Here is a 12,071-nt window from a genome sequence, read left to right as displayed (position 1 = left end):
GCATCTCGGGGGGGGGGGGGGCTAGGAAGAACAATACAGCCACCCTCTGAAACCCTGGAGAGCCACAGCCACACAGTGTCAATGGACCAATCCTGACTCCGTTTAAGGGAACTTCCTTTGCTCCTACTTGTTTCTTACTGAGAGCCAATCATCCTCATTGGGCCAAATGTGTATCATCCATGCACAAGTAGCAGGTATCTTCTTTTTGTAAACCACTTTGAGGGTTTTTTTACAATCAAGTGTAAGAAACTTGCTCTCCTTCCCAAAGCCTGGCGCCTTGCTTAGCTGGTTTGGGGAAGGCAGCGCAAGGGCGTCAAATTTTGGCCTTGCTCTTCGCCTCCTCCCGCGTGACAACGCAGTGTACAACTCGCAAGTTCCGTGTCCAAGTACAGTGGTACCTCGGGTTACATACGCTTCAGGTTACAGACACTTCAGGTTACAGACTCCCCTAACCCAGAAATAGTACCTCGGGTTAAGAACTTTGCTTCAGGATGAGAACAGAAATCGTGCTCAAGCGGCGCAGCGACAGCAGGAGGCCCCATTAGCTAAAGTGGTGCTTCAGGTTAAGAACAGTTTCAGGTTAAGAACGGACCTCTGGAACGAATTAAGTACTTAACCCGAGGTACCACTGTAATCTTGTGGCCCACTTGGCATAACTCAGGGAACCCAAAAGTTTCCAAGTTTCCCTACGGGCTACTTTTTCCTCTATTTATCTATTGCACAAATAGTTCCACAGATCGAAGCAGTTGGGAAGGCAAATTGGAGTAAGGTGATCTCACAGGTATACGCTTTTCCTCCCACGCATTCTCAAGCTCAGAAGCCCTGGCCTTCGTTTGGAAGCTCAGCGGCTTTTGTCCCCTATAGAAACAGGACCTTTTCAGTCACAGACATTGCTGTGTAATGCCCAACACCTCTCCTTATTATTCAGGCTTTTGCAATGTTTGTTTCTTACCAAATCTGCTTCTGCTTAATCTTTTTTTTTTACTGCTGAAGCCATCTCAAGTTGAGTTTTCTTACTAAACAGCAAACACTATCTATAAAATATTTGGGATTGCAGTCTTAAACCTTTGATAACTGAACAATTCCTTCTCTTGTCACCAGAAATACTGTGTCTCCAGAAGGACTCAATAAAAACACTTGACAAAGAGTTCTGGGTGTAGTAAGATTTAATTTTCTCCTGTTCTGCAAAATATAGAAACATTACAAAGAGCAACCTTTGGGATTTAAAGATATGAAGGTTCAAGCACGTGGAGAGATGTCGACACACATACCTTTCCTTCCCTGTGATACAAAGAGCTTTCACAGGACACACACACAAAAAATCAAGAATCTGGCAAGAGAGAGGACAGGCTATTTTGTCCTTCCTTCCCCAATCCACACACAGATGGATTGCTGGAAAACAGAAGGAACAGACCAGGTTTCTTCTACTTGGAGAAGACGGGCCTGTAGCCCTCCTGGTGTTGCCGGACTCCAACTCCCATCAGTCCCAGCCAGCACTGCCAGGGATGATGGGAGTTGTAGTCCAACAACATCTGGAGGGTTACAGGTCAATGTCCCTGCAATAGGGGAAGAAGGCTCTAAGAAAACAGGAGGAAGAAAGTCACGAATGGAAGTTGGGGCTTCCAACATTTGCAACAAAAGAACAGGGTAGGATGAGATTGATGTGCCTTCTCCTGAGAGAATGAGGCGGGGCGATTTTAATTCCCACAATGGTCTTGCGGCGCTAGACACGGATACCGTCACAAGGGCCAAGGAACTCTTGGGGTTCTCTAAGCTGTTGTGGTCCTGAGTTGACAGGCCATGACTCAAAGTGGGGCGGTGGTGCCATTTCTTAAACTCTCTCCTGGCAGGGGACAACGAAGTCCAGGACATCAGGGACACAGGTTCTATTCCAGTCCACTCCCCGCTGCACCAACTTTCTGACTGCAAAGAGCTTTCAGTGAAATAAAATGTTTAAACAAACATGGACACCCGTCATTTGCATTCAGAAATATTACCCACCCTGGCCAAACAACCAAACAACGAGAACAGCCTTAGGCTTTGAACACGACGAGTCGGAAGAGAGGGATGGATTCTGGTAACAGCCTATTTGCCCTGCAGTCACTGGGAAAAAACTTGCTGGACGCAAGGTCTCCCTCTCTCTGAAGCAACCGTCCAATTAAGATTTTTCAGCTTGCGGCAAAAGCTCATTCCAGCCACAGCACCATCCATCCTGGAAGCTCCTCAGTCGAGCGTCTTCATGACTGCTTCAGCCTGCTTCAGTTCTAGCAGCAGGAGAAGCAAAACAAAACAGGAAGGGGCAGAGGGTGAAAAAATACATTATACATGGGGCTGCCTCTGAAGACTGCTCAGAAACTTCAGCTGGTGCAGAATCCAGCAGCCGGGGGGCTCAGTGGGGCAAGACTGCGCTGGTTGCCAATTAGCTTCTGGGCCCAAATCATTTTATTTTATTAAAAATAATATTTATTGAAATTTTACAAACAATAGAAAGTTTCAAAGTTTAAACATAAAAAATAAGAACAAAGAATAACCCTAATAAAAGGGGGGGAAACTACAGATATACAAAAACAAAACACGTGAAAAATGCAAAATAGAAAACCGTTAAAAAGAAGAAGAAAAAAAGAAAGAAATCAATATTTTCATATCTTATACTTCATTTACTAGTTTCCCGACCTCCTCACACCTCCCTTTTTGTATTCCAGTTCAGATATTTAATTCAGCAAGTCCTTACCCTCTATCATTTATCCTTGCTCAACATTGTTATAAATATATATTGTATATAATATAAACTTGTTATAAATATATATTTTCCACCATTATCAATCCATATTTACATATTCTTGTTAATCTTTTTACCTATACCGCTTATTTTCAAACCAACATCCCTTTAACATTCATTAATTTTACAGTATTTCTGCAAGTAGTCTTTAAATTTTTTCCAATCTTCTTCCACCACCTCTTCTCCCTGATCTCGGATTCTGCCAGTCATTTCTGCCAATTCCATGTAGTCCATTCTGGGCCCAATTCAAAATGCTGGTCTCGACCTACAAAGCCTTAATGGTTCAGGACTGCAATATCTCAAGGACTGCCTCTCCCCATATGGACTGACCCAGATCCTGTAATCATCATCCAAGGCCCTTCTTCGTGTGCCTCCTCCACGAGAGGTCCGGAGGGTGGCAACACAAAAACAGGCCTTCTCTGCAGTGGCTCCCTGTTTGTGGAATGCTCTCCCTAGGGAGGCCCACCTGGTCCCTTCATTACGTATCTTTAGGCCCCAGGCGAAAACATCCCCCTTCTCCCAGGCCTTTGACTAATTAAACAATCTATGACTTTTTAAGGGACGCGGGTGGCGCTGCGGTCTAAACCACAGAGCCTAGGGCTTGCCGATCAGAAGGTTGGCGGTTTGAATCCCCGCGATGGGGTGAGCTCCCGTTGCTCGGTCCCTGCTCCTGCCAACCTAGCAGTTCGAAAGCACGTCAAAGTGCAAGTAGATAAATAGGTACCGCTCCGGCAGGAAGGTAAACGGTGTTTCCGTGCACTGCTCTGGTTCACCAGAAGGGGCTTAGTCATGCTGGCCACATGACCCATAAGCTGTACGCCGGCTCCCTCAGCCAATAAAGCGAGATGAACGCCACAACCCCAGAGTCGGTCACGACTGGACCTAATGGTCAGGGGTCCCTTTACCTTTATGACTTTTAAAACTGTGTGTGGTGGGGGGCATTTTGTTTGCTTCCTACTATATGTTATATATATTTTTGTGTCTTTATATTGTAAACTGCCCTGTCATCCTTGGGATGTCGAGAAATTTAAGAAATAATGAATAAGTTGAGTGAAGGTGCCAACATTCCCCTGGACTTGCCCAGCCCTTGCAAATAGCCTCAGAATCCCTGTCATGTGTCCCCCTCCACCATCCCCTCGTGAGTTCAGGCAGAGTGTTACAACACGCAGGACCTGGTTGCAGAAAAGTGCCCCTGAACCCAGTCCTTGCTCCCCTGATGATGATTTCTGGGATCTCACCTGCAAGCAAGACGCGGAACTTCTCTGCCGACAGCATCATGGCAACAGGCTCCTGTACCCCACGGTCAACATCTTTCACGTTCAGCTTGAGGTGCACGACGGGCTCGTTGACCTGCTGGATTTCGCTGGAGCTAAGGGTGTAATCCACTCTCCAGGAGACAGAATCCAGGCGGTTCACTGCAGACAGAGATTGTCGAGAGATCAGGAATGCGCTCTGCAAGGCCTGGCACTCTCAGATTCATGAAGCACATTGCTAATTAATGAATTAATCTAACTGCAAATCACACTCACTTCAGAAGCGTGCCGTGTTTACTTTTGCTTCTATCAAAAAACTTTTTTTTAAAAAAAAGAGAGAATTAAAACAGAGATTCATAGCGCGGAAAGAAGTTTAGGTGCCAGAAAGCAAGTAAAGGAAAGTTATAAGGAAAGCAAAGAGACTGGACTCATCATTGCAGTGGGGAGTTACCTTAAAATAAAAGTGAAAGGCATGTATTTATGTAAAAAAATATAGTTAAATGTATAGAAAGGTCATATTTAAAGCAGCATTTTTTTCCACCCAGTCTTTCCAATTTTGTTTAGTCTGATAGGTGGAAATAGGATTCAGCCTTGATAGGTAGGTAGGTAGGTAGGTAGGTAGGTAGGTAGATATTCAAATATATGAATATATATATGGCTATTCCGATGGCTTGACTTACACCTCAGGCTGCACCCCCTAAGGCTGTCCTGCAAGGGGCTTTGCTTCTCCTCATAGGACCGGCACAGCCCAGTGGCATGTTCTGCAATGCAAAGAGGGATGGGGAACAAATAGTTCAAAAGTAAGCTCTCACTCCAAACCAGGGGTCAGCAAGCTTTTTCAGCCATAGGCCGGTCCACCGTCCCTCAGACCATGTGGGGGGCTAGGCTATATATATATTGGGGGGGGGGGAATGAACGAATTCCTATGCCCCACAAATAACCCAGAGATGCATTTTAAATACAGTGGTACCTCGGGTTACATACGCTTCAGGTTATAGACTCTGCTAACCCAGAAATAGTACCTCGGGTTAAGAACTTCAGGATGAGAACTGAAATCGCGTGGTGGCGGTGCAGCAGCAACAATGGGAGGCCCTATTAGCTAAAGTGGTGCTTCAGGTTAAGAACAGTTTCAGGTTAAGAACAGACCTCCAGAACAAATTAAGTTCTTAACCCGAGGTACCACTGTAAAAGCACACATTCTATTCATGTAAAAACACCAGGCAGGTTCAGAGATGCATTTTAAATAAAAGCACACATTCTACTCATGTAAAAAGATGCTGATTGCCGGACCGTCCATGGGCTGCATTGAGAAGGCAATTGGGCCGCATCCGGCTCCCGGGCCTTAGGTTGCCTACCCCTGCTCCACACCTTCCCACCATTTTAATGTGATGTAGCACCACTGCCCAGAAAGCAGGCTGACTGCCAGTCTCCCAAGGGCTCAGGTTGTACCTCCCCGTAAGACTGCCCACAAGGAAATGTGGCCCTTGGGCTGGAATAGAGATCCTCCTTCACCCTTCGTCACTGCTTCCCTTTCTGTCTCCTCTGCTCACCTTTAGGCAGCCCCAACTGCTGGAGCTCGCTGGAGAGGGACTCGCCGTCAACGTTGTGTTTGGCAGCGCTGGAAAGGATGAAGCCTAGAACAGCAATGGTAGCCTTCACATCCCCAGATTCTGCCGAGAGGAGAAAGAGAGACATGCGCAGCAGTTGTGAGAGCCTGCGGGATCAGGTCAATGGCATTTTACCATTGTACTGTGGAGAGTGTATTAACTTATGGTCTGTGTGTGTGGTTTGGGAGCTGCACGGCCAGGGAAAAAACAATGCTGTCCAGGGTTGTAAAGACTGCGGAGAGAATAATTGGGTGCACTCTTCCCACCTTGGATCAAATCTATGCTTCCAGGTGCCATAAGAAAGCTGCAGAGATAGCGCAGGATAGTACGCACCCTGGAAATGATCTCTTTCAGCTTCTGCCTTCTGGAAGAAGATAAGGTAAAGGGACCCCTGAACATTAGGTCCAGTTGTGGCCGACTCTGGGGTTGCAGCGCTCATCTCGCTTTATTGGTCGAGGGAGCCAGTGTACAGCTTCCGGGTCATGTGGCCAACATGACTAAGCCGCTTCTGGCGAACCAGAGCAGCGCACGGAAACGCCGTTTACCTTCCTGTCGGAGCGGTACCTATTTATCTACTTGCACTTTGACGTGCTTTTGAACTGCTAGGTTGGCAGGAGCAGGGACCGAGCAACGGGAGCTCACCCCGTCGCGGGGATTTGAACCGCCGACCTTCTGATCGGCAAGCCCAAGGCTCTGTGGTTTACACCACAGCGCCACCCGAGTCCCAAGAATGTTTTTAGCAGGCACCAAAAAGTGTACAGTGAAGGCAACCTGCTCGATCTCAAGAGCCAAAGAGTTCTAAAGTGCAGACACCATCACATTAAACGACCGAGCTCTTACAAATGCAGAACAGGGATTGACCACATGGAATTGGCAGAAATGACTGGCAGAATCCGAGACCAGGGAGAAGAGTCGGTGAAAGAAGACTGGAAGAAATTCAAAGACTACTTACAGAAACATTGTAAAATTAATGAATGTTAGAAGGATGTTGGATAGAAACTAAGCGGTTTCCAGCTGTAATGCTTTAAGAGATATGGGGAAAAAAAAGGTTTCACAAATGGGTAAAAGTTTAATGGTAAGGATTTGCTGAGCTAACAAATCGAATTGGAATACAAAGAAGGGAGGTATGAGGAGGTCCGAGGAAATAAGTGTATGGAAGTTATGTTATTGAAAATTAATGTGTGTTTTTAACTGTTTTTTATTTTGTATGTTTATTTTTCTTTTTTCTTGTTATATCTTAAAAACTTTCAATAAATATCTTTTTAAAAAAATATACAAAAGCAGAACAGGGATTATGTAGTAGTGCCAATTCTGCTGATCAAAGCAGTTGGTCAATGAATTCAGGCAGGAGAAACATATGACTCAGTCATACTGGGAAGAGTAGAAAACAACACTCACCAAGCTTGGCATCTGACGTTAGCTTTAGAACCTTTTCATACTGCAAGAGAAAAAACCAGATCAGACCACACTTAACTTTGGGAGATCTGCACCACCTCTGAGTCTTCCAATGCAACGTGAAGTCCCAGTTCCTCCACAGGCACAGAGTCCTATTTGCAGCTCAGCTTCCACTGCAAAACCACTTCCCGGGGTGGCTCCTGAATCATGTCAACTGTGTGTAAATTGCGCTAGGGACAGGCAGGGTGGCGTATGGGCTAAGAGTCTTGGGCTAAGACTAGGGAAATCTGGGTTCAAACACCTGCTTAGCTACAAAAGTCAATGGGTAACTCTGGGACCATTGCTGTCTCTCAGCATAACCTACCTCATAAGGTTGTTGTTGAAAATATAACTGGGGGGGGGAGCGGAACCAGCCCAAATATGTAACGCTTTCGAGTGTGATCTCCAGTTTTGGGGTACTCTATCACGACACACACTTCTCTGGAGGAAGAACTGGATCACAGGGATTCCAAGGTGGACATGCCCCTAAATTTGCAGGGCTGCAGTTACAGTGCAATGTTGTTGTTGTTGCTGCTGCTCAGGAAGCATCAGAAAAGACAAATCAGTTGGCCTACGCAAATGAATCTGGAGTGGTTTACTCTTCCTGACCTCTCAGGAAGTCATGCAAGGGCCCATTTAAAAACACAAGCCTGAAAGTGTTGGCCATACAAATATCCGCCTTCAAGAAGATCTCCTACCTGCTTTAAACCAATCTTCCCCAACCTGGTGCTCCCATCAGCTCCATCCAGACCAGTCAAAGGTCAGGGATGATGGGAGCTGCAGGTCCATCAGGATGATCCCAGGCTGGGAGAGGTCAAAACACATCACCAGAAGTTGTATGATGGAAGCTCAAATCTCGTACAATTGTTGGGTCTACACAAATACGCGTCAAACAAGAGAAAACTGGCTTACGTCAATCCCGTCCCCAAGCAGATCCTTCAGCACCTGGGCACAGATCAACTTCAGCTTCACTGAGGACTAGGAGAATAACATGAACAAAAACACACCTGGTGATTTTTTTTGTCTGTAACACCAGCTTTTTCATAAATTCCACCCAAAGCTGATCAGTCCCACAACAGCCTGGACTTTTTAAGCTACAGTGGATAATGCTGTCTTTGATGGGGTAGCGTCCAACTGTTTCTGACCAAGAAAACAGAAGCACTTACACCTCCCCACCAACACTCTGACTTTTTCAAGCTTGCTGGATATATAGTGGAATATTGCAGCAGGTTCATCCAACAACATTTATTTACTTATTTATTCTATAAACTTTATACACTGATTGTAAAAAAACAAAACGAAAACCCTCAAAGTGGTACACAAAAAAGATAAAACAAAATTATCCATAAGAAAAAAATTATAATTAAAAACTTTTGAAATATAAAATAAAATATAGACTAAAAACCTATTAAAATTCCCACCAACTTTGTAAATATATGGGTAGGCTTGTCTAAACAAAAATGTTTATAGCAGTTGGCCAAAAGAATACCTGGTATCAAAAGGCAGGGAGTTCCAATGTGTAGGTGCTGCCACACTAAAAGATCAATTTCTTGCAGAATAGGTAGGTATGTGGCACATGTAAGAGTGCCAATTCTGCTGATCAAAGTGGCTGGGTGTGCACATCTGGGTCCCCAGATGTTCAGGGCTGGATATACTAATAGTTCACTGGGCCTTGAACTAAGCCCAGTAGCAAGTTGCCAACCAGTGCTGTTCTTTCAGCAAAGGAGTCACAGGCTGACAAGGCCTCAGTGTTGGTCAGCCATAAGTTCTACAGAGATCGGAGTAAGCCCAGCAAGGAACCAGTGGTCAAGTGTCACCGCCAACACGTCCTAACAGAAATGGCATGCACACCTAACAGAGAAAAGAAGAGTACTTACTATTTTAGCCAATGTGCTGATTTCTGCCAAGACCCAATCAGGGCAGTCTAAATCGCCGCAGAACCGAAACCTCTGGATGGAAGAAATAACATTAGTGCCTGTGAACAGTCAAGAGTTTGTTTTAGCAACCTAGTTTTCAGCCTGTAGCAGAAAACAAGAGGATATCCAACCCATGAAGAAGTGAATTTGAACGAGACTTTACATGCTTTCCCCTTTTCAGTGGAAATTTCAGTGAAAAAACTCGGAATACAGCCTCCTATTCGCTTGACAGCAGAAAACCCAAAAGGTAAGGCAGACATTTCCGTAGCCCATGGGCACAGTGTGTGTGTGTCGGGGTGGGTGCGCGGTCCCGGGCACACAATTTTCGAGGGGGAGTGAACCAGGCACCCCCACCCTGTCCCAAAGCTCCTGACTGGGTTGGCTGGCGTGTGTGTGGCACGGGGCCCTTGCCCAGAGGCCGGTGCCAAGTCATAGCTGTCAACTTTCAGATTTGAAAATAAGGGATCAGCAGCCTCAAAAATATGGGATCAGCAGCCTCACCTGTCCAGGAGACAGTCTACGGGATATCTAACCATCCGGGATAGCAGCAGGAAACGGTGCTGGAATAAGGGAATTTCCCGCAAAAAAAGGGAAGGTTGGCAGCTATGTGCCAAGTCGCCCGGGCTGTGCGCGAAGACGCAAAAGCGCCGCACGGCAACAGGATCGTCAGCACTCGGGCTGCAGCATCCCGCCGTGCCAGCTGCCGCTTCCGGATCCAGCGCGAGGGAAGGCACGCATCCAGGGGTGCCCATCTTTGGCACCAGCCTAGTTCGGAACCTCGCCCGAGAACTCGTGCTGCAATTTCATGAGCCCACGCCGGAGCCCGGGAGCCCCTGCCTCGAAGCCAGGGGTGCCAGCTTGGCCCCGCCACCGTGGGTCCCCGGGGCCGTGGGTGCCATGCAGCGTGCACGGCCCTGGCACCGAAAGGTGTGGGTGCTCGGGCACCCGGGGCCCCAGGGCGTTGGCACCCGTCCTCCAGGCGGCGCAGCAAGCCCTTCTTGGCAACCCGCGCGCAACGCGCCCCCGGCTCACCATGGTGCCCCGCGCGCGGCGCCTGCTACTCGCTGCCCTGCAAGGCTGGATCACCTGACTTCTTCCTGCCACCCAATCGCGGAAGGGATCCAGCAGCACCAGCTGATCCCGCCCGGGCGATCAGCTGATCAGCCTCCCGGCTCCTCCTCTGGTGGGCGGGCGGCGGCGAGGGCGAGTTTTCCGGGGAAGTTGTTCCCGCCGTTGCTGCGCCAGCGCGTCCGCTTACACGCGGCTTGGAGAGATTTACAAATTTAAATTTAAACAAATTTAAAAAAGGAAACAAAGCAACGCTGGGTTGCAACAGCAAAAGGAAAAAGGGAAGTTGCAGCATTTCCAGAGGTTGCAGTGCCAACACAGTTACACGGGAGTAATAAGGCTCCTTGAGCAGTAAGGGGAACTGTGGGCGCGTGTGTGAGAGATTATAGTTTTTATTTCATTTTATAATATGTACGAGGCGGAGAGAATTATTATTATAGCAGACGAATGTTGCAGGAATTTATGTATAGGGTTTTTTGGGGGGGGGGTTTCCCCTCCAGCAGATATCATGCACATGCAGCCCACTACCAAAACCAGCAGAGTCACTTTTGTGACTTTGGTAATTTGTCCTCACAAAACACTTCATTACAGTTTCTTCTTATCTATTCAAAGGGCCTTTGTTGCACGATACCAAAATTAAGAATTCACTAATAAATGTATCTATGTACTGGCTCACTGGAAAACTTCAGAAATTCATATAGACATGTGAGCTCAGCTACTCAGCAGCCCCTCTGCCTGAGTGATAATTCCTGGCATCTTGATACCCGAGTGCCGGACAGGTAGCCATTCCAGAAATAATCACACCCTTTTGTCTTCATCTGGGTTTGTTAACTTGGCTGGGAAACAGGGAAATATAAATCTTTTGTTGCACTTGATGGGTGTTTGGTGGAGGGCAAGGGGAACCATGGGGCAGGGTCCAGGATGCTCAGATTACTCCCACCAGACCTCCCCTTTCATGATGTACCCGTGATTTATGAGTGATGTAGTTTGGGGGGATGTAACATGGGGATTAGCAGCTAATAAAAGTTTGGGGGCTCTTTTTGTTCAGGGCTTCCATCTTGTTCCACCTTGTGGCAGGTGGGAGTCCTGTCAGGACAGTCTTCAATAAAGACCAAGCCTACTGGCTGCTGTTTTGCTCTGGTATTCCTGGCTGGTGTCCTTGTTTTGTTGTCCAAGGGAGCCCTCAGATTTCTCCGTTAACATGAAAAACAAAACTATAAATCAGGCAGGTAGCAAGGGCACAGTTGCACGTGGGTGAGAATAACAAAGGCCAGTGTGTGTTGTACTCCCAAGTAAAGATGCACAGGGGCTGAGTGAGTTAAGCTAGGTAATATTTTGTTTCTTGTTCCTGCACGGAGATGTTGATTCTGTCTGCAGGAGAGTCCATCATTTGCCATGGTTAGAATACTGGACCCCAGGGGTTGAATTGCAGAATTGGAAGGGGGAAAACAGCCATCTAGTCCAGCCCCCTGCAGTGCAGGAATCACATTGCTGGTTATTTGAACTCGGGTTATTTGAACTCGGAACTCGGGTGGCCTCAATCAGGACTAGCTACACTGTTAGCTTAACAAACACCACAGCAACGGTATTGTGAGGATAAGTGAGTAGAACCCTCAAGCAAATTGCCCAAATCTTTGAGGAAGGGAGGGAGGGGCATACATATCAAACTAGGCCTGTAGGTGAGACTTATCTGCTTGTATTTAAAAATGTTTTAGATTTTGAATTTTATTTCTAGAGAAGCAAGTGCAACCCCAAACATACCCTACCCAGCCAAAAAGCCCCATTCCCCAAATCCCATCACCAACAGCAAAGATTCACCTCTCACTGTAAAAAGTGCAAAGTGACGCAACTCAGGTTTTATATATATCATATATAATTTTCCCCCATTTATAATCACCAGCCCTTATTACCCTCTTTCTCATTTAAAGGTGGAAGGAAGAAAAGCCATTTGTATCTCTTTATTTAGGTTTTTTTTTTGAGATATGTATTACATTTTTGAGATATGTATTACATT

The 12,071-nt window shown here is 46.6% G+C and overlaps 1 protein-coding gene across 1 annotated transcript; it reads right to left on the bottom strand.

The window, feature by feature from the left end:
* Positions 1–1,148: 1,148 nt before the first annotated feature.
* COMMD4 (COMM domain containing 4) lies at positions 1,149–10,144 on the bottom strand. The gene is made up of 8 exons (XM_081207964.1): positions 10,022–10,144; positions 8,951–9,022; positions 7,986–8,051; positions 7,038–7,077; positions 5,583–5,702; positions 4,713–4,793; positions 4,018–4,194; positions 1,149–2,264 (listed from the first exon to the last, which is right to left on the bottom strand). Exons 1-8 carry the CDS (start codon positions 10,022–10,024, stop codon positions 2,224–2,226), a joined length of 600 nt encoding a protein of 199 aa, XP_081064090.1. The 5' UTR covers positions 10,025–10,144; the 3' UTR covers positions 1,149–2,223.
* Positions 10,145–12,071: the final 1,927 nt, after the last annotated feature.

This window comes from Podarcis bocagei (genome assembly GCF_964188305.1).
Source record: "Podarcis bocagei genome assembly, chromosome: 9".
NCBI lineage: Eukaryota > Metazoa > Chordata > Lepidosauria > Squamata > Lacertidae > Podarcis > Podarcis bocagei.
This window is presented reverse-complemented; position numbering and strand designations above follow the sequence as displayed.

Excerpts from the sequence above, each read along its gene's own strand:
- COMMD4 (XM_081207964.1), bottom strand. Across the intron at positions 7,078-7,985 it reads TGCTTGGGGACGGGATTGAC|TATGAAAAGGTTCTAAAGCT; the intron begins GTAAGCCAGTTT and ends TTTCTCTTGCAG. Across the intron at positions 4,195-4,712 it reads TAGGGGGTGCAGCCTGAGGT|TGAACCGCCTGGATTCTGTC; the intron begins GTAAGTCAAGCC and ends CTCTGTCTGCAG.